Below are 24,275 nucleotides of genomic sequence, written 5' to 3'. Positions count from 1 at the left end.
GGTTCAATGTGCCCCAGCACAGTCTTCTACTGTGGCATGGAGGGTGGAGATGGGTGAGGCTGGGTAATCCCTCTATGGTGGCTTCTTTCATAGAATAACAATAGCTAACAAGGATGGAGCCTTATTCCATGCCAGGTATTTGGGTCAGGTGCGTTACACCCGTTGTCTTATTTAATCCTCACAGCAACTCCGGGAGGCAGGCACCATTAGGACTCCCAGTTTTAAAAATTAGATGAGGAAACAGGTTCAGAGAGCCTAGGTGTCACAGCTGTTAAGTGGAAGGAGTGGGTCCGTGGCAGGTGTACTTGGTCACTCCGCTGTGCCTCACCCTGTCACCCTGCCTTCCATGGAGATGAATATGAAGTTCTGGACCTCCGTCCGTGGTCTCCGGAGCACCTTGATGTGCCTTGTCTCGCTCGCCCTTAACCTGGACCCAGGGGCCTGTGCTTGAGTTTCCTGCTGGAGCCTTATTACGTCGTTTGGACCGTCTCAGATTTTCACTGTAAAGTTGGACAAAAATAACGTCCTGCCTGCTTCGTAGGGTCATTGTGTGGACCAACTGAAATAACACGTGAAAGCAAGTTGTGACCGCAAAGTTAAGGTGAGTGTGATCTCATGGTGACTCTGCACTGCGTAGGACAGGAAACGCTACAAGAAGGCAAAGTAACCTCACTCCTAAGTAGTATCAGAGCTAGAACGTGCATCTAAAATTCCTGAATCTTGGTCTAGCCTTCTCCACCTCCCTAACTTAGGGAAGGTAGAATTCTAATGCTTTTGAAATATATTTTTAGCATATTAAGGATTCATAGGTTAGAGGTTCAACCCATTATAACTTGAGCTACCATGTAAATTTTAATAGCACAACGTTCTATTTCAACAGATTTACAGGAGAAAAGATGTTAAATCTGTTTCAGTGTTGCACATGCATACACACTTACTGAACTGTGCTCACACACACACACGTGCACATAGACACATATGCACACTTTAGGACGTAAGCTCCATGAAGGAAGGGAATTTATCTGTTTGACTCACTGTCTACAGCAGTGCCTGGCACGTAGTAGGTACTCAATAAACAGTCATTGTGTAAGTAAATAACTAAATGATGTTTAAAGATACTTTTTGTTTCATCTCATTTAAATCAGGTGGTAGCGAAGGTTACCATCCATCCTGGTTTGTCCATGGTGTTCATGGTTTACATTTCTTGTCCTAGCACATATCTTAATACTGTGCCCTTTCCCTCTGAAATATACTAGCTTGTGTGGTAATTCACTCGGCCACTTATCATGCATCTGTGTTTATTGCACATGCTTGGAGTGGTGACTTAGGCTCTGTTGCCCCAAAATCTGAGCTCACCCACTTACTAGCTGTGGATCTGGGGCTGAGATAATAAACCTCTCTAACCTCAGTTATTTCATCTGTAGGATAATGACAGTCGCTTCCTGATAGGGTTGTTGGGAGGATACAGTTAATCCACTTAGAAAACTTGCTGCCTTACAGGCCTTGGAGATTTGCTTAGCCCTTGGGTGAGAACAGATGTCCTGCTTCCTTCTCCAAAGCCTCAGAGCATTATGCCCCTCAAAGTCTCTCCTGTCCAGTGGTTCTGTAGCAAGTCGTCAGATTGTCTAGATGCTCCTGTCTCCTGCTGTTGGTGTTATGCAAAGGTTTCTCTCTAAATCATGCATATTTCGGTTTCTGATGTTACACACATTTAAAAATCATCATTCTGCTTTTGTAAGCTAATTTGCAATGGAAAAGAAAATGCTTCGTTTTATCCCAGGTTCCTGTCTTGAAACAGAAGACTCAGAGTCAGGTGAGCCCTTCTCTGCAGGGGCAGCCTCTCTTTCAGACCCTCATCCTGACACCCCCGAGCTGCTGAGTCTACTCAGTGTCATTGGGGGTCCCCAGACATGTCCACTCACACACAGGCAGGGGAAATGCGCTTTTCAGTAGATTTCCAAGTCCCTTTGTGTACAAACGGGGCTCCTTTAGGAATCTGGATGGGAAAGAGTTTTAAAACAAATGCTACCCAAAATCATTATTGCTATTTTAAAAGTGTCCACCGACCCTCTCTATCACCAGTATCCTAAAGCAGAATTACCTGTTGGCTGACTACATTTTCTCTAACAAAACACTGGAGTGGTAAAGAGGGATGATGAGAAATCGCAGCCCCCCCCTTTCCTATCTGATGGAAGTTTCCCTTCTGCAGGGTTGGGAGTGATACACTGTTGGTGTCAGCTGGTCTCCTTAGGAGAATGTGCATCATTCTTTGTGCCTTCTCTGGTGAACTGTCTGGAAGGCCAGGAAGATGCCTCCAGCTTGAGCTCACATTTTTAAGGGAATTAGAAAATATATATGCCAGCCTGCAACAGCTCCAGCCCCAGTCTCTCTGTGCCCTGTAGTCCCGGCCGAGTTTCTATAGAGCTTTTATCAATCACTATCTGACATGTGGTTGTTTATTAGCCGCTCTGTCCCTCCCTCCTCCTGTAGAGGCTTCTGGGATTGATACGTTATATCTTCTTTTGTGTTTGTCTACCTCCTTGGAGCTTGGAACGCTGGGTGGTAAAACTTACCATGTCTACATTCTCAATACTGTTTTATATTTTCAGTTGTTTGACATCTAGCATCAGTGTTACTTCTCACAGGAGTCTTTATTTTATTTTACCTCATCCTTAACCCGGCTTTTAAGTGCTGATGGTTTTGCCAAAGACATTGGTTGATTTGATAGCTGATGTATGTATTTAACGACTTTACTCTCTGCAGTGATTTTTGTTTGTTTGTTTTGTATGGTTTTTTCTTTTCATTTGGTCTTGCTGTTTTCAATTTTGTGTTTTGAAGTCACATGACATCAGGGGAGTTGTTGCTTACCGATCCTAAATCTTTGGACAAATGTGCATCATTGGCAGGACTCCGGTCCTCCGTTTTACCACTAAGTGCGTTAGTAGGTTTGACTATTATCTTGATGAAGCATACTAAGTCTGATGAAGGTGGAGCCATAAGAATCTACATAACGATCCTTAAGATTCATACATCCTGATGTTCCTCGAAACGCCGGTGGTCTTTGCAGTGAAAGGCAAATGGTACGACATGTGGGTGTATGAAGACCACTGAGCTGGTAATCAGAAGCCAGGGAGGAAGCAAAGTGGACAAAAATGTAATGATTCTAGGACGTTTAGAAAAGACTGTAAACTTGCCAAATAGGGCACTTTCTTAGTTTAGCCCGAGGCCCCAGTATGCCCATAGGTCCCCACCATGTAAATCACTGCTGACTAGAGTTGAGTGCAAGCAACCACTTGATTGAAAAGTGAAATCAGGTAGCAATGACCAGCAATTGTGGGTTCCTTTCCTATACTTTGATCTGCTTATTTTAAGCAAGTGGTCAATTTGTTTGGAAGGCAGAGGCTCTTCAAGGACTGAAAACCAAACAGAAAATAAAACTCCGGCACAAGGTGGTTGGGTGGATGGGGTAGAGGCTCCCTGGATAGCCTTGTACAACTTCATGATGACAGTGGGCAAACAGCAAAACCCCAATTGCCGTAACTCATTTACCAATGCATGGGCTGAACGACAAATCCCAGGATTTAACATCTAACCCGGGGCAATAAAAGAAAAATTGCTTTCAACTGTTGCCCTGCACGGAGAATTTTGAATCTAGGTTACAGTTTTATCACCACTCCTCAGCTCAGAGCATCCTCCCTCCCTGCCCGCCCCCGTCTGCCAGCAGGCTCTGCAAAGGGTCTGTTCTGAAACAGTCACCAGAACTTGACTACTCCCTGGATTCTGTAATTCTTCCTAAACAATGCCTATACACTGGAAAGTTTTTACCCTCTGAAAGATCTCTTCCAAACCTCATCCTTTCTTGGTCAAACCCCTTCTGTCACTAAAATGGAAAATGAAAAGAAAAAAAAAGGGGGGTGTCTAGAGCCATAAGGAGATGAAACCCAGTAAAATTAAGGATGCTGAGGGCCGCAGGATTCGCCTCATAGTCGTACAATCTAAACCTGCAGTCCGGACGGATACAGGACAAGTCCTGCGACGGTTCTGAGCTGCAATTTACGTGAAACACAAGCTGGAGACTTTTCTAAATAAGAATACTCAGCGTGGCCAGGGCCGGCGCTCAGCATTTTTCCAGCAGGGATCTTGTTTCCCACCTGGCTGTGTGAGAAACTCCCCCAGATCACTTTACTCCTCCAGATGAGATACGTGTTGGGAGGCACGTATTTCACGCCCAGGTGTCACATATGCAGAAATACTTTGACAACTGTCCAGTGTCATTGTTATTTCCTGAGGCAGAGTTTGTTGCCTTGGTGAGCTTTGGGGGTGATTTTTGCCAGGCTGTCTGTCTGGATGGTGCGGGTTGTGTATCCCACCTCGGCTGCACCGTGCTCACGGAACATTTTGCAAAATTGATACGATACAAACCCCACGTCGTTCCTCTGTTGGCTGCCCTAGAATCTGAGTGTGCTGATAGCAAGAACTGAACATCCTTGGAACCCATCCCCCTGTCCCCTTGCTCCTGTGGCTTCAGGAAGGAGAGTGTGACCCGTTACCAGAGTAATCCTAGATGGTCTGTTTGGCAGGAGGCAGCCAAGGCAGTAAAGTACATATAACTGGTTTTGGTTTTTTGAAAGCCAGCTAGTGGTAAGCAACTGAATAGAAAATTCAAAACCATGAATAACTCTAAGGAAGACGTGAGAAATATGATTACAGAAGAGTACAGTGTGTTCGTTTACTTATTTACTGTTTCTTCACTGGTGTCCCTCAGACTTCAAGCACAGTTTCTCATCTTGGAAAGGAAGAGATTGATTTCCTTTTTACAAGATCGTTATGCAAAATAATTATCATACGTATACTTTACATTGATGCTGATTAGCCAGCCAGTCTCTCGCATGTCAATCTCTTGGAAAATCCCTGGACAAATAGTGACCTTGTGGAGCACGGACATAGCCCTCTAGTGAATGGGGCCTGTGCTTGTCCTTCCATTGGAATAGATTTTAAAGAGATATTGGAGGGTTCTAGAAATTTCGTGAGGCACAAGATGGGGGGCTGTATCAATGGGTTGTTTATTTTGCCATGTGTTCACTGGGCTCGCCGCCCTGGTTCAGCCTCTTTAACAGCCAGGAGAACTTTGCTCGTGACTGGCCTGCCCCGGATTGATTGGGGCAGCAGAAGCCTGGGAGGCCCCTGGGCCTGTCTGCTGGCCCCCAGGACCCCGTGGACCGAGGGATCCAGTGCCAGGAGCATCTTCCCAGCCACCCTAGTCCTACTCAGAGCCTGGTTCCTCCCAAACACCTCCATGAGTGGGACCAAAGAACTCTGTCATTTGAAGGGATAGCTTGTTATTTTTTCGGTTTGTGACTTTTCTTGAAATCCAGAGAGATATAGTCTCCCCCCTCCATATGTATGTGTATATATATATGTGTGTGTGTGTGTATGTATATATTTATGTATATATATATATAAAGCAGCATCTCCAGCTGCCTCTGCCTTTTGCCCCAGCAGATGTGTCCTTTTGTGACAGGAAACTCTCCGTCAGCTTTGGATACAGTATCTTACATGAAGCACCATGAACCTGAAGGGCTTCATGGATGACTCTGTGTGTGTGTGTGTGAGTGTCCTTGTCTGCATGTGTTATGCACACCGCCACACAGGCACACGCACACACACAACTTTTAAGTCTGTCATGAGGCTGCCAGTTCAAAACTAAATATGAAATTTCTAGCTATGGATGTTTGCAGAGTCTACTCAGCAAAAATACTTTTCCTGCTCATTAGATACAGGCTAATTCTTTGTGCCCAACTTCTTATACAGAGGAATATATAATACTGGGAATTGATCTCATCTGACTGATGGCCCAGGAATAGAAATGATGAGTCTGAGATTGAAGGATGGGTTTAGTGCAGGTGGTGATGAGACCGGGGCGTGAGTCGAATCCGTGCCCAGCCCTGGCTCCAGGATTGGATCAAGATCTGACCTGCCTCCGGTGGACAGGAAACTCCCAGGCCAGTGGCAGTGTACCCTCAGATGTTACGTCCGCCTGCAGAAGTGAACGTCACCACCTCCATGCGCTGGCTGGCACGTGTCAGAGGACTCAGCCCATTGGCAGAAACCAGCCCAGCAGGGACAGGGAGGCCCCTGGCCCCTCACTCACTTGCTTAAGAGATGAGAAGCCACATGTTTAATTCAGGGAATCTCAGTGCCTGAGCTGGGATCTCATTGCCACAGCTGAGACTTGAAGTCAGGAGTCTAAAAAGACTAGTGAGGAGAAATAGAATGGAAGGTTCCCCAGTCTCCATTACAGTCTTAGTAGCATCTGAAGATTGGCTTTTGGTCTTGAGGTCTAAACAGGTAGCAGACGGAGTGGGCCTAGTGGTGTGTGAGCAGGTCCTGTGAGATGCTTGTAGCGGGGCCAGGGTCCGGGAAGCAGGCAGGAGAGCTGGAGGACCAACCCTTGTCTTGGCTAAAGCTGGTTGCCCCCCTGCACACACTGGTATGGAGCAGGGGACAGAGGGCCCAATCTGCTGATTTTTTCAAGATAAACCAGACAAGAGAATTTGTATGTGCAAACTCTGTTTCCAAATATTAGCTCAATATTTAAAAACACCAGATGAACACAACAAAACAGGCCTGCTGGCCATGACGGCCCATGGCCTGCCAGTTTGCAACCTCTGGTCCAGACTTTTTTTTTTATTTTTATTTTTTGCGGTATGTGGGCCTTTCACTGTCATGGCCTCTCCCGTTGCGGAGCACAGGCTCCGGACGCGCAGGCTCAGCGGCCATGGCTCACGGGCCCAGCCGCTTCGTGGCATGTGGGATCTTCCTGGACCGGGGCACGAACCCGCGTCCCCTGCATCGGCAGGCGGGCTCTCCACCACTGCGCCACCAGGGAAGCCCTCTGGTCCAGACATTTTCATGTTATTTGAAATTTTGCTTCTCGGATTTATACCTGGTTATACGGAAGGGAGCAGAGTCTGTTGTTTGGGACACTTACACACTCAGGATCACTTGGAATTTGTTACATAGTCCACTTAATAATAATCAAAATAAGTGCCATTCTCAGAGTGGGATCATGTTACAAAAAGAGAAATAAGTAAATACAAATGGTGACATACTCTTACCGTTGATAAAAATGGGAAGGCTGTTATGGAATATCTAAGTGAGAGGCTTTCACGTTTTACACCTTGAATAAGGATCCCAGGCGTGGAAACAGTGCTGGGATGGCTGTTAGGAGGCCGGCGGGTCCTTCTCACGTTGCCTCTGAGGTTTAGTTGAATCACACAGCAGCTTCATCATCTGTGAAAGGTAAATTCTGCGGGTCAATCAAATGTCACCCTGACAGTTCTTCGTACCCTAAGTGAAAGTGTTTCTTACCCTTGAGAAAACTTCCCTGTTTTGTCAATTTAAATAAGAATATGTCACTTACATGTGGAATCTAAAATACGACACAAATGAACATACCTGTGAAAACAGAAACAGACTCACAGACATAGAGGACAGACTTGTGGTTGCTGAGGGGGAGGGCGGTGGGGGAGGGATGGATTGGGAGTTTGGGGTTAGCAGATGCGAACTATTATATAAAGGATGGGTAAACAACAAGATCCCTATAGCATAGGGAACTATATTCAATATCCTGTGATAAACCATAGTGGAAAAGAATATGAAAAAGAATGTGTATATGTGTAACTGAATCAGTTTGCTGTACAGCAGTAATTAACACAACATTTTAAATCAACTATACAGCAATAAAATTAAAAGAAAAAGACTATCTGGTCTTAGAGTCTCAGTAGATTCTCAGGTCCCATGTAAGCACTTTCCTTTAAAATATTTCGATGAATAAAATAAGTGAATTTAACAGTTTTTAAATATAATTAAAACAATATTGTAACTCTTCTTGTGCCCTTGTTCACTGACCATTATTTTGAATAAACCCATGGAAATATTGATATAATAAACATGTGCAGCAGTAGATTCTTATATCATGTTAATATGTTATAATTTCCTCACCCATTTCCCTTTTTCTGATGTCTTACTGTGATCATTTTTGTAAAAATTACTTCTTTTACCCTTTGAATTGCAGAAAAATTCTTTTTTGCTTCTTATTTTTGAACAGCTCAGACTTTGCATATTTTATATCACTGCTCCTAGAGTTGCCTTTCAAAGGCCCAGTTCAGAGGCTGGGGATCAGCTGACCAGTTAATATTTGGGGTGATATGCATGGCGACAGTGCCTATCAGCAGACATCAATTTTAGCAACATCATCTTTTCATGCTTATTTGTTTAGCAGTGCTTATGCAGTTCTGTCAATATTTCATTTTACTTTGCCATAATTATTTAATAAAAATGAGTAGGAAAGTGAAAAATGAAAGTGAAGAATTTTTTCCATGGCAGTAAAATATATATAACATAAAACTGACCATTTTAAGTGTACAATTCAGCAATATTAAGTACATTCACAGTGTTGTGCAACCATCACCACTATCAGTTTCCAGAACTTTTGCATCTGCTCAAGCAGAAACTCTGCCCATTAAACAGTAAGCCCCCACACCCCACCTGCCAACCCCAGGTAACCTCTACTCTACTTTCTATCTCCGTGAATTTGACTGCTTTAGGTATTTGTTATAAGTAGAATCATGCAATATTTGTTCTTTTGTGTTTGGTTAAAGTGAATATTTTACTTTTATAGTGTAGTTCTTACAGCCTTAACAAAATTGAGACAAAGATGCAAATTGCCAGCAGTGATAAAAGCATAAACCTTTAGGGTAATCAGATATAAACCGGTTGGCTATGCATTGCATTGGGAAACAAAAGAACAAACATAATGATTAAAGAAGACAGCTAGAAAAGTTGGAAGTAGGAAAGTGAGGGACTGTGATAAAAGGTGAGGCACACGGTTTTTAGCTTTCAGGTATTGGAACCTCCGCAGAGAACACATGCAGCTCCTACATTTTCCCTGTGTGTGTCTCCGTAGATGTGGAGTAAAATCCCCGGAAAAGAGCCAGATCAGAGGCAGGGGCAAGTGCTCTAGTGCAAGAAACCTCTTCTCAAGACTTTGGCACAGTGTTACTGAGGGCAGAGAGCCCCGTGGGTCAACACTGTCCTCTCAAAACACTTTGTCAATGTCTTGATTGAAAAGTGTACCTGTTTCTTCATATCCTTGACCATGTCGGGTGTTACTGCTTCCCACTAATTCGGGGGTAAATCCAGGCTGTGGACAACAAGGCCAGGACTGGTCATTCTCACCCTCTCTCTTGGATTTCTGGCAGCACCTCCTATGGCCCTCCTGGGCCATAGTCATGTGCACTCCAGAGAGTTTTGCATGTGCTGTTCCCGCTGCCGTGGAAGACCCTTCCACCCCTCTGGGCTTGGACAATTCCTATTCCTCTTCATTTCTCAGGTGAAACTTTGTTTCCTTAAGGAGCCCCTCCCCCATGGGGCAGACAAGATAAGGGGCCCCAGGGACTTTCAGAAAGTGACCTCATTAACATAGCAAAAGACACCTAGGAAATACCAAGGGTTTTAGGAGCTCTGTGCCAGGAACTGAGGGTCAAAGACCAAAAACATATTTCTTATTTTAAAATATAGTGTTTGCGGGGCTTCCCTGGTGGCGCAGTGGTTGAGAGTCCGCCTGCCGATGCAGGGGACGTGGGTTCGTGCCCCAGTCTGGGAAGATCCCACATGCCGTGGAGCGGCTGGGCCCGTGAGCCATGGCCGCTGAGCCTGCGCGTCCGGAGCCTGTGCTCCGCAACGGGAGAGGCCGCAACAGTGAGAGGCCCGCGTACCGCAAAAAAAAAAAAATAATAAAAAATAAAATAAATAAAATAACAGTGTTTGCAATACTCATAAAGGATATTGGTCTCTGGCTTTCCTTTTTGTCCTGTCTTTGGTTTTGATATCAGGGTAATACTAGCTTCATAAGATGATTGGGAAATCTTTCCTCCTCTGTTTTTTGGAAGAGATCGTGTAGAATTGGTGGTGTTTTGTAGAATTCACTAGTGAAACCATCTGAGCCAGGAGATTTTTTTTTCTTTTGATAAGTTTTAAGTTACAAATTCAATTTATTTTACAGGGCTGTTCAACTGATCTCCTTCATTTTGGGTGAGTTGTGGTTGTTTGTGTCTTTTAGGGAATTGGTCCATTTCATCTAAGGTGTCATATGTGTGTGTAGAATTGTCTGTAGTATTCCTTCGCCATCCTTTTGATGTCCGCCCGCTCTGTAGTGGTACCTTTTGAATTCCCAATGTCGACAATTGTTGTCTTCTCTTATCTTGGTAGACTTGCTGGAGGTTTGTCGGTTTTATCACCCTTTGAGAAGATCCAGCTTTTTATGCCACTGATTTCTTTTTTTTCTATTTTTCTGTTTTCGATTTCACTGATATCTGCTCTTATCTTTAGTTTCCTTCTTTCTGATTCTTCTGGGTTTGTTTTGCTCTTCTTTTTCTAGGTTCCTGAAGTGGAAGATTAGATTATTGATTTGAGACTTTTCCTCTTGTCTAATGAATGCATTAGTGCTATCCATTTCTCCCTCAGTGCTATTTTAGCTGTGTCCCACCTTTTGAGATGTTGCATTTTCATTTTCATTCGGTTCAATTTTTTGATTTCCCTTGAGACTTTCTCTTTGACCCATGGATTTTTTTTTGAATAGTATGATTGAGATGTAATTTACATAGCATGTATTTCACCCATTTAAAATGTACAACCTGATGGTCTTCGGTGTATTCACAGACGTGCAACCATCACTACAATCAAATTTAGAATATTTTCACCACTCCCAAAAGAAATTCCATATATTTTAGCTATGCCTGGGCAATTTCCCCATCCTGGCCCAGCCCTAGGAAGTCCCTAATCTACCTTGTCTTTAGGTAGGTATAGGTAGATTTGCCTATTCTGGACATTTCCTATAAATGGAATCATACAGTATGTGGTTTTTTTGTGACTCTGTCTTTCACTTAGCACATTTTCAGGGTTCATCCTTGTAGTAGCATGTGACAGTATGCCATGCTTTTTATGGCCAAATCAGATTCCATTGTATGGTTTTACAACATTTTGTTTATCCAGTTGTCAGTTGATGGGCATTTGGGTTGTTTTCACCTTTTGGCTATTATGAATAATGCTGCCATGGATGTTTGTGTACAGGTTTTTATGTGGCCAGGTTTTCATTTCTTTGGGATTCATACCTAATAGTGAATTTCCTAGGTCAAATGATAAGTCTTTAACTTTTTGAGGAACTGCCAGACTGTTTTCCAGAATGGCTGCACGATTCATATTCTCACCAGCACATGGGGGTTCTGATTTCTCCACATCCACAAAAACATTTGTTATTATCTGTCTTTTTGATTACAGCCGCCCTAGTGGGTGTGAAGACCCATAGATTATCTGGAAATGTGTGGTTAAGTCTACAAGTTGAGAGATTTTCCTGTTTTCTGTACGTTAACTGATTTCCAGTTTGACTCCTCTGAGATCAGAGAATGTACTCTGTATGATTTCAGTTCTTTTACATTTGTTGAGATTTGTTTTTATGGCCAAGGAAATGTTCTATCTTGGTATATAATCTGTGGATTCTTGGAAAGAATGTGTATTCTGCTGTTGTTGGTTGGAGTCTTCTATAGAATTAGATCCTGTTCGTTGATGATCTACTTATTTATTTTACCAATTATTGAGAGAGGAGGTGTCGAAGTTTTTAACTGTAATTATGTATTTGCCTATTTCTCCTTTCAAGTCTATCAGTTTTTTTTTTTCATATATTTTATAGTTCTGTTATTTGGTGCATACACATTTGGGCTTGCCATATTTTCTTGGTGGATTGGCCCTTTTATAATTATTTAAGGTCCCTCCCTGTCTCTGGTAATTTTCTTTGCTCTGAAGCTTACTTTATTGGATATTAATATAGCCAATCACACTTTCTTTTGATTAATATTTTAATAATGTAACTTTTTCCATTCTTTAATTTTCAACCTGCCTATATCATTGTATAGAGGTGACATTTTTTTAGACAACATATAGTTGGGTCATGCTTTTTAATCCGTTCTACTAACAGCTGTCTTTTAATTGATGCATTTAGACACTTTACATTTTTTGTAACTATTGGTGTGTTTGGGTTTAAATCTGCCACTTTTTCTTTTGTTTTCTGTTTTCTCCCTGTTTTTCATTTCTCTGTTTTCTTTGCCTGTGGGTTACTTGAACACTTTTTAGAACTCCATTTTCATTTATCAATAGTGTTTTTGAGGGTATCTGTATAGCATTTTTTAGTGTTTCCTCCAAGTATTACATCATCAGTATGTGTATATGTATGTGTGTGTGTGTGTATATATATATATATATATATATATATATATATATATATATATGTAACTAATGGCAGTTTACTCATGTGGTCATTTACCAGTGTGAGTGAAGTAAAGAAACCTTTCCTCCCTTTATGTTTTTTTACCTTCTCTCACTTATAATATAGTCGTCTTAAAAACATTTTCTCTATGTACATTGAGAACCACATCAAACAGCATTGTAATTTTGGCTTCAGTGGCCAAACTTAATTTAGAAAATTCAAGGGAAGAAAGAAAATGTATTGAATTTCTTGTATTTTTACTTTTTTTCTTAATTCCTCATGTTCCAAGATTCCATTGCTTTCTGTACTGAGAATTTCCTTTAGCCATTATTTTGGGGCAGGTCTGCTGGCAACAAATTTTCTTAGTTTTCCTTCAAATGAGAATGTTTTGATTTCTTCTTCATTACTGAAGGCTGTTTTCGCTGGGTAGAGAATTCTGGGTTGGCAGTTCTTCTTTTTTTTTTCCTGCATGTGAACAATGTTGTGCCACTTCCTTATAGCCCCCATGATTTTCGAAGAGAAATCTGCTAAAATTCTATTTTCTCGTCTATAAATAAGGTGTCCTTTCTCTATCTGCTATCAAGATTTTTTTCTTTTTCTGTATTTTCAAAAGTTTGAGTATAGCTTGTCTTGATGTGGATTCCTTTGGGTTTATCCTTTTTGGGGCTCATTCATATTCTTCATTCTGTAGGTTTATATTTTTTGAAAAATTTTGGAAGTTTTTAGCCATTATTTCTTGAGTACATTTCCATCCCCACCCTCTTTCTTTTCTCTTTCTGGGACTCTGATGACATGAATGTTAGATCTTTCACTATAATTTTACAGGTCCCTCACGTTCTAAGCCTGTTTTTTCTCTGTCATTCAGATTGGTTAATTTCTACCATTCTGTCTTCTGATTTAGTAATTCTTTCCTGTTTACTAATTCATACTTCCAGTTTACTAATATTCTGCTGTTGAGCCAATACAATTGAATTTTTTAAAAAATAAATTTATTTATTTATTTTTGGCTGTGTTGGATCTTCGTTGCTGCGCACAGGCTTTCTCTAGTTGCGGTGAGCAGGGGCTACTCTTCATTGTGGTGCGTGGGCTTCTCATTGTGGTGGCTTCTCTGGTCGCAGAGCACGGGCTCTAGGCGCACGGGCTTCAGTAGTTGTGGTGCGTGGGCTCAGTAGTTGTGACTTGCAGGCTCTAGAGAACCAGCTCAGTAGTTGTGGTGCACGGGCTTGGTTGCTCCGCGGCATGTGAGATCTTCCCAGACCAGGGCTCGAACCTGTGTCCCCTGCATTGGCCGGTGGATTCTTAACCATTGCGCCACCAGGGAAGTCCTACAATTGAATTTTTAATTTCAGTTGTTGTATTCTTCAGTCCTAAAACTTCCATAGGGTTCTTCTTGGTAGCTTCTGTTTCTTTACTCAGGTTTTAAATTTCTTTGCTCAAGATTCCTATTTTTTTATTTGTTTCAAGTATGCTGGTAATTGCTAATGAAACATTTTTATCATGGCAGTGTTAAAATTTCTGTTAGATAAATCTAACATCTCTGTCATCATGATGGTGATATCTATTGTGTTTTTATCATTCAGTTTGACATCTTCTTGGTTCCTGGTATGATGAGTGGTTTTCTTTTGGAACATGGACATTTGGGGTATTATGTTATGAGACCATGGGTCTTATTTATATCTTCTGTTTTAGGTGACTTCTTATGATACCACTCTGGGGGGGTGGTGGGGAGGAGCTGCCGTATCGTTACTTACAGTGGGGTAGATTTTCAAGTTCTCCACTTTGTCTCCGTTGCCCACCGAGGGTCTGCTCGTTACTGCTATATGGCGATGGCCGTCCCTGGTCCTTACTAGGTCTGCACTGACACTTTCTTGGCTGAGATGGGGTAGGAGTGCCTCCTTGCTGCTCTCCTGGTTGACTCCACTGACACCCAGGGGAGTGGTGTCCTCATTACCATCCGGTGGAAGAGGATGTCCTGACTCGCCACCAGGCCTCCTCTGGTTCACCTCAGTGAGGAGGACGTGGGGTACCTCGTCAATGCAAATCCCAGGTCCCCCACATAGTGTTCACAGGCACTGTGGGGGAGGGGGTGCTCATTTCTACCCGGTGGTGGAGAAAGTCCCACCGCCCTACTTTTTCCTTTCTGACACACCCTAGTAGGGAGGCTGGGCTGTTCCTTACAGTCTAGTAAGGGTGGGATCTAGAACCTCTGCTCAGTCTTTGCTCTGTGGGTTTGGCTGGAATAGAGCAGTTATTATCTAGAAGTATTACATGTTGTGAGGCTGCCTCTTTCCTGGTCCGTTGTCTGGATGGAGTGGGCTTTGTCGGGGCTCTTGTTCTCAGCACCCTTGGGCCTTTCCAGGTCGCTGGCTTCTTCAGCTCCAAGTCTGGGATATTGGAGGCAAAAAGGAAGCACAGGGAGCTCCCTGCCATATTGTTCTTCAGATCTCGAGGTCCCTAGCCATCCTTCTCCTCTCCATCTTTCAGGGTCTCCTTGTGCTTGTTTTGTACATGATGCCTATTAGGCTTTCTAAGTGTCCTAAGTGGGAGGAATAGAGACGAATACATACTCCATCTTCCCAGAAGCAACAGTCGGCTTTTTGTTTTTGTAATCTCCATTTTCTTACTTTTGTTTTGCAGACTTTACAAAGGTGAATTCAGGCATACCTGGCTTTTATCTTAAAATTCTTTACTTTTTGGCCACTGATGATATCACTTCTTTGTAAGTGAGATGATTGCAGCATGGGATTTTTCTTATTTTCATAGATTTTTAAAATTTTAAACTCTTTGATCTATATGGAATTTTCTGCAGTTGTAGAAGCAAAAAAGAAACATGCGTGTACGGGTGTGTGTATTTATGTGTGTGTGTGTGTGATTCCTCTTTATCTATGACCTCTGATACCTCTGATTAAATTATGCTTTCTTTCCCCATCATTGTACCACTGTTTGACGTTATTTGGACTTGCTGTGTCACCCCGTTGTCCATTATGGGCTTAATAAGAACACAAGGCAGTATTTTTGACAGTGGTGTGTTATTCAATTAAAATAACATTGAGTATTGTTTTTAATGAAAGTAGTATATGTACGGTATTAAAAATTTTTTAAGGTATCCTAAAGAGCTTATAACAGATAACAGTTCCCTCAGTTCCTTAAGCCTAGACCTGCTTTTCAGAGGTAAGTGCTTTTAATTTCCTGATGAGCTTTTTGTTGCTGTATCAGTTTTAGCCAATATCTCTCAGTTCCCATTTTCAAAAATGAGTATATTAAGAACTTTCTCTCTTCCATCCAGTTTTGACCAGATATACCTTTATTTTTATATTTTCCAGGTTGGTAAGATTTACATTCTGGCCTGTAACCATAGTTAACGTCTTTCGTCTCTAAGCTGATACTGAAAGTTGAAAACTAATAAAGAGCATTTACAACGTTTTTTTTTAAAAAACAGAAGTAGCAGCTCATCGCTCATCTATGATGTTCTATAGAAATCGTCTGCCATTTCTTCTAGCTAGATCTTGCTGTCAACTTGTTAAGCTCCCTTGGGTGTTTTCCAAGGAGATTCTGATTGGCATTTACAATCTCAATTTTTCTCCCCTGAAATCTCCTCTCTCCCTGTTCTCATCTCAGTAAATAACCCCACTCTGTACCCAGATGTTTGAGCCAAAAGCCTTGGATTCACCTTTGATGCATCTGTCTCACCGAAAGAAAACACACTCCCGGTTTTTCTCTCTTCACTCACAGACTTCTGGCCACCAAAACGTGTGTGGGTTTTCCACACCACATAGTTCTCCATCCTCTGTGGACTGTAGCTGGGTGTCCTGCAGTTCAGTCCAGTTCTGATATTATCACCCTGGACTTGGCATCAGATCCCACTCGTCCAGGGCTCAGTCTCACAACACCGCCCGCATTGCTGCTGCCATCTGTGAGTCCCAGGTGGTCACCTGTGCTTCTTACTGGCTGACTATAAACTGGGGTTCTCACGATGCCTTCCATGGGTTCAATAATTTGCTAGCACAGCTCACAGAACTCAGGGAAACAGTTATGTTGACAGGGTTATTATATAAGAAAGGATACGGATGAACAGCTAGATAGAAAGAGACATGGAGTAAGGTCTGGAAGAGTCTTGAGTTCAGGAGCTTCTGTCCCTGTGCAGTTGGCATGTACCACCTTCCCAGTGGGTAGATTTGTTCATCAACCCAGGAGCTCTCTGAACCCCATAGTTGAGGGGCTTTTATTGAGGCTCCATCACATGGGCCAGATCAATTAGTAAGGCCACCGCCAGTGGTGGGGGAGGGGTGGAGCTGAACATTCCAAGCTTCTACTCATAGTTGGTCTTTCTGGTAACGTATCCAGGAGCCTACCAAGATTAGAGCAAAAGATGCTCCTATCACCCAGAAAATTCCAAGGAAGTTAAGAACTCTGTGTTGAGACTTGAAGGCAAAGACCAAATAGTAGAACAAAAGAGGCTCTTAGCACCTTTATCACTTAGGGAGTTGGCAAGGTTTTAGGAGCTCTGTCCAGGAGCTGGGGATGAAGAACAAAATAGCTATTTTTTTTTTTTATTTTATCACAGTATCACACTCACATCCCTCATCCAGGCCAACAACACATTCTGTTGGAGCAACTCTCAAAATATATCCAGCATCCAACCTCTCCTCACTCTCCCCACCACGTTCATGAAAGCCACCATCATCTCTTTCCCATGTTGCTGGAAGATTCTTGACTAGTATTCCTGCTTCTCTTCTTCCACAGCAGCCAGAATGACCCTGTAAAACCATGAATCTAATCATGACACTCCTCTGTTCAGAAACCTTCGGTGGCTCCCTGTTGGTCTCAGAGAATATCCAGCGTCTTTCCCGTGGTGACAGGCTTGGCACGCTCTAGCATTTTGCCGCCTCTCTTTCATCATTTCCTACCATGTTCTCCTTACTTCCCGTGCTCCAGCCGCAGTAGCCCCCTCGCTCAGGGTGCTCCCAACTCAGGGCCCTTGTTCCTCTCTGTTTTAGAAAGTTCTTCCACCATGTCCCACACCCTCACTTCATGTAGGGTTTTGTTCAGATGTCACCCATCAAAGAGGCTTTCCCTGCCCACACTGATGTCAGATTCCACCCCGTCCTATCCTTCTGGATACTCTCACCCTTCTCTGCCTTTCTTTGTAATGTTCATCAGCACCTTTCAACTGTGTATTTATTGTTTGATTTATATATTTTATTGCCCATCACTGAAGCCTTCCAGTGAAAAAAACTTCCTTTTATTCACCACTACATCCCTAGTGCTTTGATATGGTACCCAGCATATAGTGGGGTCTCCATAAATGTCTATTGTATGAAAAAAAAATTGAATGAGATGGATACTTTTTATTGTTTGCTTTTTCCCTGTCATATATAATGCTGCAATGTAGTTTTTTCTTTTGTTATATATAACTGATTTTTTCTTTTTTTCATTGCTAGATAGTAGGATTCTGTCATTAACCCCTCCTTGTGCTGAGTGGCTCTCCTTACAGACTGGATTTTATGAGATCATGTATAGATCCCTTTGGAGTTTGGGCTGTTCTTACACTTTTTAGTCACATGTTTGCATCAACGTTTTATTTATTTCTACCGATGGTTACACATACATCTGGTTTAAAACTCTAACTGGACGGCCTTGACCCTCTCATTCCCCAAGTCTGGTCTCTGGTTTCTTGGGAGGAGCTTGTCTGCTCTATGTGTGGAAGACAAGGATGGTTTGAGACACCCTCACTGGCTTCCCCTCCCCTTGCCCACAGAACAAAGGCGGGTTTTGAAGGATCAGCTTTCCAGGCCTTCTACAGTGTGGCTGCTGCCTGTTTGATGGCCCCTCTCCGTTGACTTGCCCTATACACTTCATATTCAGGCCAGCCCTGCCACCCAGTGCTCAGGATGCCCAGCCTTTCCTCCTGTCTTCCTTGTGCTTCATGCTCTCTGAATGGAAATATCCACATCCAGCTATCTCAATGCCACCTGCTCCAGTTCCTTCTTGAATTTCCTCATCTGAATTAATTTCCCTCCTCTCCTTACTTCCCTGGTACTTATTATACCTCTTCTTTTATAGCATGTATCACTTTCTATCTTGTACTATAATTACTTACAGTCTTATCTTATGTGCCAAATATAAGCTCACTGAAGACATGGCCCATTTGTGATCCATCTCTGGGCCCCTCAGAGTCTTATACAGGGAAGGTACTCAACAAATACCCTCTTAAGGGTTTAACTCTGCTTGTTCCTTCTCAGGTTCTTCATGGAAAGACTAAACACATATTGGTTTTCTCTTTTTTGTAAGTGGTCAAGTCATTTGGAAAAATTAAATACCATCTAAGTTCTGCTTTGGGATAATCCCAACAAAATTTTAATGTTTCCTTTATAATTTCATATTTTTCAATTAATCTATTATTATAAGTCCTTTGCAGATCTAATAAGTGGAGCATTTTTAAGACCTCTATCTTCACAGTTGTGCTGCTTTTTGATGGAGAGAAATTAGATGTATGTTTCAATCCCAGCATGTGACTAAGTGTTGTGAGAAATCCATATTCACAGGTTAATGTTACTGACGTAGAGCAGTTAAGTCTGCTCTATTTACTGACTTCTATTCTTTTTATGTATTTATTTGCTTAGCTTTTTATTATTTGCTTGTATTATTTATTTACTCAATTTGATTCTACTTATTTTTAGAGTTAAATTTTCTTACTTGGTCTTTGTCGACTAGAGTTATCATGCAGTGATAGCAGTTTGTTTTTATGTATCTGATCAGAATGGTATTTCTTAAGCTTTTTATTATTTGCTTGTATTATTTATTTACTCAATTTGATTCTACTTATTTTTAGAGTTAAATTTTCTTACTTGGTCTTTGTCGACTAGAGTTATCATGCAGTGATAGCAGTTTGTTTTTATGTATCTGATCAGAATGGTATTTCTTACTGTTTTCTCTCTGCTTATGTCTATTGCATGTTGCAATTCTTTTTTTTTTTTTTTTTTTGCAGTACGCGGGCCTCCCACTGTTGTGGCCTCTGTATATTTGATTGCTATGTGAATTGGGATACATAAAGTCAGCATTTTTAGACTTGAACAAACTTGTTTATTTCTCCTAAAAGCAAGTTTAATGTATTCCATGAATCTTTACCTTTTGTTCTCCAACCAAATAGGCATAACTTTCTGAATATTCTTTATTTTAAATCCACAATTTCCCAGAGTTGCTTCAAGAAGCACCAGCCGGGGAAGCTAGTTCTGGGTCTGGCAGCCACAATGGCTGCCCTCACTGACCTTGTTCCCAAGGGTACTTGTCCCCTACTTAACACGGGCTTGGCAAATATTTGTGGATCTAATAAATATCATTATTTTTTTAGGCTCTCTTAAAACATGGAGCATGAGTTAGAACGTGTGTGTCTGTATTCACCTCCAGTGAGAAGTTTCTCAACTGAAGGTGTTTCTCTCTTCTTACCTCAGCAGGTTTCCACTTTCCCTTGCTGTTGTGCTGCTGGTTAATTAGAACTGTATTTTTGGGGAAACATTTTGTATTTTTTTTTTGTTTTTGTTGGTGGTGGAGGGGTGGTTTTCTCTGATTCAGATTTTTACATTGTTGCTCTTTTATGGATCCTGCTGTCTGGAAGCTTCCTGTGTTATTGTTCACTTTGCTTTCTTTCCAGAATTTAACAAATGGATTATTTTATGTGTAATGAGAAAATATAGTGAATTAATTGCATTGCACCCAGTTATACCTAGATCTTTAGTTTTTAAGTTCAGTTCATTCCAACACTTATATGCAAAGAGAAATGAAGATAGAGTCGCTCGACTATGTATTTGGTATGAGATCGTAATTCTGTTCCCTTTCCCACTAAGTGAATTTCTGTTGCAATTAAAATAAAATAAATTTTAAAATATCCATCCTCACAGACTTTTTATGTTCCAGAAATAAAAAGTGAATGACACAAGTACAATGCCCCAGACACTCTAAATAGATGTTAGCAGGACATACAAGGTACAAACTGAACCAGGGTAAGTAAACCACAGCCCAGGGGCCAGAGAGGGCCCCCAGCATGGTTCTATATGGTCTGTGGGTCAAGAATGGCTTTGACATTTTTAAATGATTAAACAAAATCAAAACAAGAATGATATTTGGTGACATATAAAATGGTATTCTAGTTTCAATGCCCATAAATAAACTTTGATCGGAATACACCCACACCGATGCATTTAGATATTAACTCTGGCTCCTTTTGTACTATAATAGCAAAGTATGGCCTGCAAGCTGAAAGCATTTACTATCAGGCCCTCTACAGAAAGAAGTTAACTGACCCCTGGACTAAATAGTAGATTGTACCTTCAGTAGCTCATGTTCAGCCTTGTAAAAATCATCAAAAAGTTTTCTCCCGGTAACTGATGTATTTGTCAATACTATTAGGTGGGATAATGACCCTGGTCTATTCAAGTTCATTTTCTCTTCAAGAAATACTTGGCTGTGGCCAGGGGAGCCATAAATATATGCACATGTGTAAATGCTGATCTATTTGTTTTATTCTGTGAACAGTGAAATTTAAGAAGCCTTTATTTTGTTTTGTTTTGCCTAACTGCTTTGCTAGGAGGTTTGACTCCTGTGGTTGGTGAAAGAATAGACACTTCCGCACGGAACCGTTTTTGCCAGGAGAGAGTGTTATAAAATTCAGCGTCTCTGATTATGTTCCCCAAAAAGCACCGGACTCAGATCTCTTGTGACTGCGCTTCATCTAATCCCTTCTTGCCTGTGGAACAACCGGGCAGATTCAGTAACTGCTGTCCTATTTCAAGCAAGGGTCACTCAGACCAGTGCTGAATGGCCTAAGCATTCAGAAGAGAAAGGCGAACAGCCTTTTCTAAATATAAACACCTGTTTTCTTAAACAAGTGCGCTTGGCCTGTTGCCATTCTTTTCTGATTTTGGCGACCATGGGATTTTCCCCTGCTCCCTTCCCTTCCTCCAGGCCTCCTTTAGCCCTCCATCCTGGTGGCCCTTCTGTCTGACTGCATCCTGGTTTCCCGCTCACCTGGGATCCTGGTCAGGATCAGTCACGTGGCAAGCACGGCGGCGGCCGTTGGTCCCTCCCTGTGATGCATTTAAGCAGGCAGGGTTTCTTCCTTTCTCCCACCTACCTGGTCTCCCATGCTCCGTTCTTAGGAGTAAGGATCTCCTTTCAACACAGTGAAGGATGGCACCCCCGTGTGAGAGCACAGGGTACCAAGGCTGGGTGGCAGAACAGGAAAGAAAAAGGCAGAAGAGGAAGCAGGAGCCCGCCAAAGCAGGCTTTGTCCGGTTTCCAGTTGGTCTGCAGAGATCCTGTTCCTTGCTTCTGGGCATTTCTTGAGAACCGTTTTCTCTTGCTTTTTCAAGTAGAAGAGAGACAGAAAACAAAATGTCGGGGCATACGTGACATTGCAGGCCAGTGGTTAGTTACTGTTACCGCTCTTTATGGGAAAGGTGTGTGTGTCCCCATTTCACAGATGAGCACACCTGGCCCGGGCCTGGTGGGAACCCCTCCGAGGCCGCACACAGGGAGTCGGGGAGCTGGATTCCAAGCCACGGGGCGGCTGTTATGGCCCAGGGCACACAGGGCGCCCTCAGATTGGGCCTTTGTGCTCTGCATTCCACCAAGGAGCAGATTGCACTGGACCTCAGGGGGCCAAGGAGGCTGTACCAGGACATCCTTATCTTACAGGGTAAGTTGGTATAGAAGCAGGAGTCAGCGTGCGGAGGGGTTGCAAAGATGTGGTTTTCAGTGGACATATATATATTTTTTTGCAGTACGCGGGCCTCTCACTGTGGTGGCCTCTCCCATTGCGGAGCACAAGCTCCGGACGTGCAGGCTCAGTGGCCATGGCTCACGGGCCCAGCTGCTCCGCGGCATGTGGGATCCTCCCAGACCGGGGCACGAACCCGTGTGCCCTGCATCGGCAGGCGGACTCAACCACAGCGCCACCAGGGAAGCCCTGTGGACATATTTTTTTAACTTCTCTGTTTAACACAGAGAGGTCAATGGGCCAGAGGGTCAGGGGGTCCGGCGTGGCTGCATCAGCTGAATACATTTATTCCCCAATGATGATTGGAGTCTGCTGTAACATGAGTAAGAAAATAATCCAAGCTGGAGGGATGAGTTGAATACCCGATATAAAGATGTTCGCTTTATTATTTAGAAATTAATTTTTAAAGAAATTTAAAATTTCTTCAAATTATGGTTACATTTTGGGGGGGGCCACACATATTTCATGCTATGACGTCAGTACGGTTTGTAGGCTGCTGAGGGTTTACTTGTTAAACCTGCGGTGATTGTAAGTTTCTAAGGACTTACTCTGTCATTTTAATACCGTCTTCCTATAATTCAGATAATTTCCATTTGCTGCTTTAATTCTAAAACGTATGAAATGCCTTCAGGATGGCCCGCTATCGCCTTGCCAATAAGGGCTGGCCTCACGTAAGCCCTGCCAAGTGACCTCCGTGTGTGAAGTTGCTTCCTGTGTCGCCCACATGCTGGTACCACCCACATTTCCCTCCCGTTTCCCTGCTACGGGCCGCCCCCTAACATGGTGTCTGCATTAAAGCCACACTGGGCTCCACCATGAATTAGGAAAAGGTGTTTTCTTCCATTCCTTCACTTCTTAGGAGACTCTTCCTGCCTCCGCTATGCGATTAATGCAAGATGCTGCCTCATCCATGCCATTCTCAGCAGATTTCCTCTTCTCTGTTCCCTTAGTGCTTGACTGGGCCTTTACCATATGATGCCTTATACTAGAGTAAGTCATAAACACATCTGTTCCTGTCTTGATTAGAAACTCTATGACATTGGAGATCATGGCGTGTTTATATGCCTCACTTTTCGGTAGTTATCTGATGGACCTTTGATGTTGATTTGGTTGTCTCTGAAGGAGCAGACATCTGAAAATTAAACATATTCAGCATTCCAAATGAAGGAATCTGAAATTAGAAATATTGATATTCAGGAAGTTACAAACTCTTCTCAATACCAGAGGAGACAGCGGTGATCCAAAACCTGGCCTCTGATCTGGCCACCTGGGCAAGACCCTGTATCTTTTTGAGCCTCAGTTTCCACTTAAACAAAAAAAGGGGTGAAAATGCCTCCTTGCCTTACTCCTTAGGGTTTTTATGAGGATGAAATGGTTTGTGACATCTGAAAATGTGTTGGGAATCACAATATTGCTTCAAATGTAAAATTTCATTGTTTTCTTTAAGAAAATAGACATTTAGATGAAAGCTGTGCTGTTTAGGTGTGGTGTTCCTATAGTATTCTACTTCTGATTTAAATTGAAATGTGTACCTGAATGTGCTTTGTGAATAGTTTTAAGGGGATCATCTGACTTTTGCATTGTAATATCTAAAGCCTGTGTATAGCCAATTACGTTGACCTTGGGAGATTTTGAAACAGGACCTATTGGTTCTGTCAGAAAGAACCAGTTTACCTTTTCCATAATTCTCACATGACCCAAATTTCGTCTTTATTTATTTTTTCTTTCACAGGCTTCCATCTGTATCACAAATTACCCACCATAGTGCCTGAGAGCTGCCTTCTCATCATGGTTGGACTTCTGCTGGGTGGGATTATTTTCGGAGTGGATGAGAAATCCCCCCCGGCCATGAAGACGGATGTGTTTTTCCTGTACCTCCTCCCCCCCATTGTGCTGGACGCGGGCTATTTCATGCCCACCCGCCCGTTCTTTGAGAACATCGGCACCATATTCTGGTACGCCGTGGTCGGGACACTTTGGAATTCCATTGGCATCGGGGTGTCTCTGTTTGGGATCTGCCAGATCGAAGCCTTCGGCCTGAGTGACATCACTTTGCTCCAGAATCTGCTCTTTGGCAGCTTAATCTCAGCTGTGGACCCCGTGGCCGTGCTCGCTGTCTTCGAGAATATCCACGTGAACGAACAGCTCTACATCCTGGTCTTTGGGGAGTCCCTGCTG

General features: G+C 42.6%; 1 protein-coding gene across 1 annotated transcript in view; it reads left to right on the top strand.

The window, feature by feature from the left end:
- Window positions 1–24,275, top strand: part of SLC9A2 (solute carrier family 9 member A2) — an 87,673-nt gene that overhangs the window by 12,187 nt on the left and 51,211 nt on the right. Inside the window, exon 3 of the mRNA XM_007456840.1 lies at window positions 23,830–24,274. Within this exon, the coding sequence (XP_007456902.1) occupies window positions 23,830–24,274 (445 nt within the window). The remainder of the gene's footprint in view (window positions 1–23,829; window position 24,275) is intronic.

This window comes from Lipotes vexillifer, unplaced genomic scaffold, assembly GCF_000442215.2.
Source record: "Lipotes vexillifer unplaced genomic scaffold, Lipotes_vexillifer_v1.1 scaffold777, whole genome shotgun sequence".
In the NCBI taxonomy this organism is placed as follows: Eukaryota; Metazoa; Chordata; class Mammalia; order Artiodactyla; family Lipotidae; genus Lipotes; species Lipotes vexillifer.
This window is presented reverse-complemented; position numbering and strand designations above follow the sequence as displayed.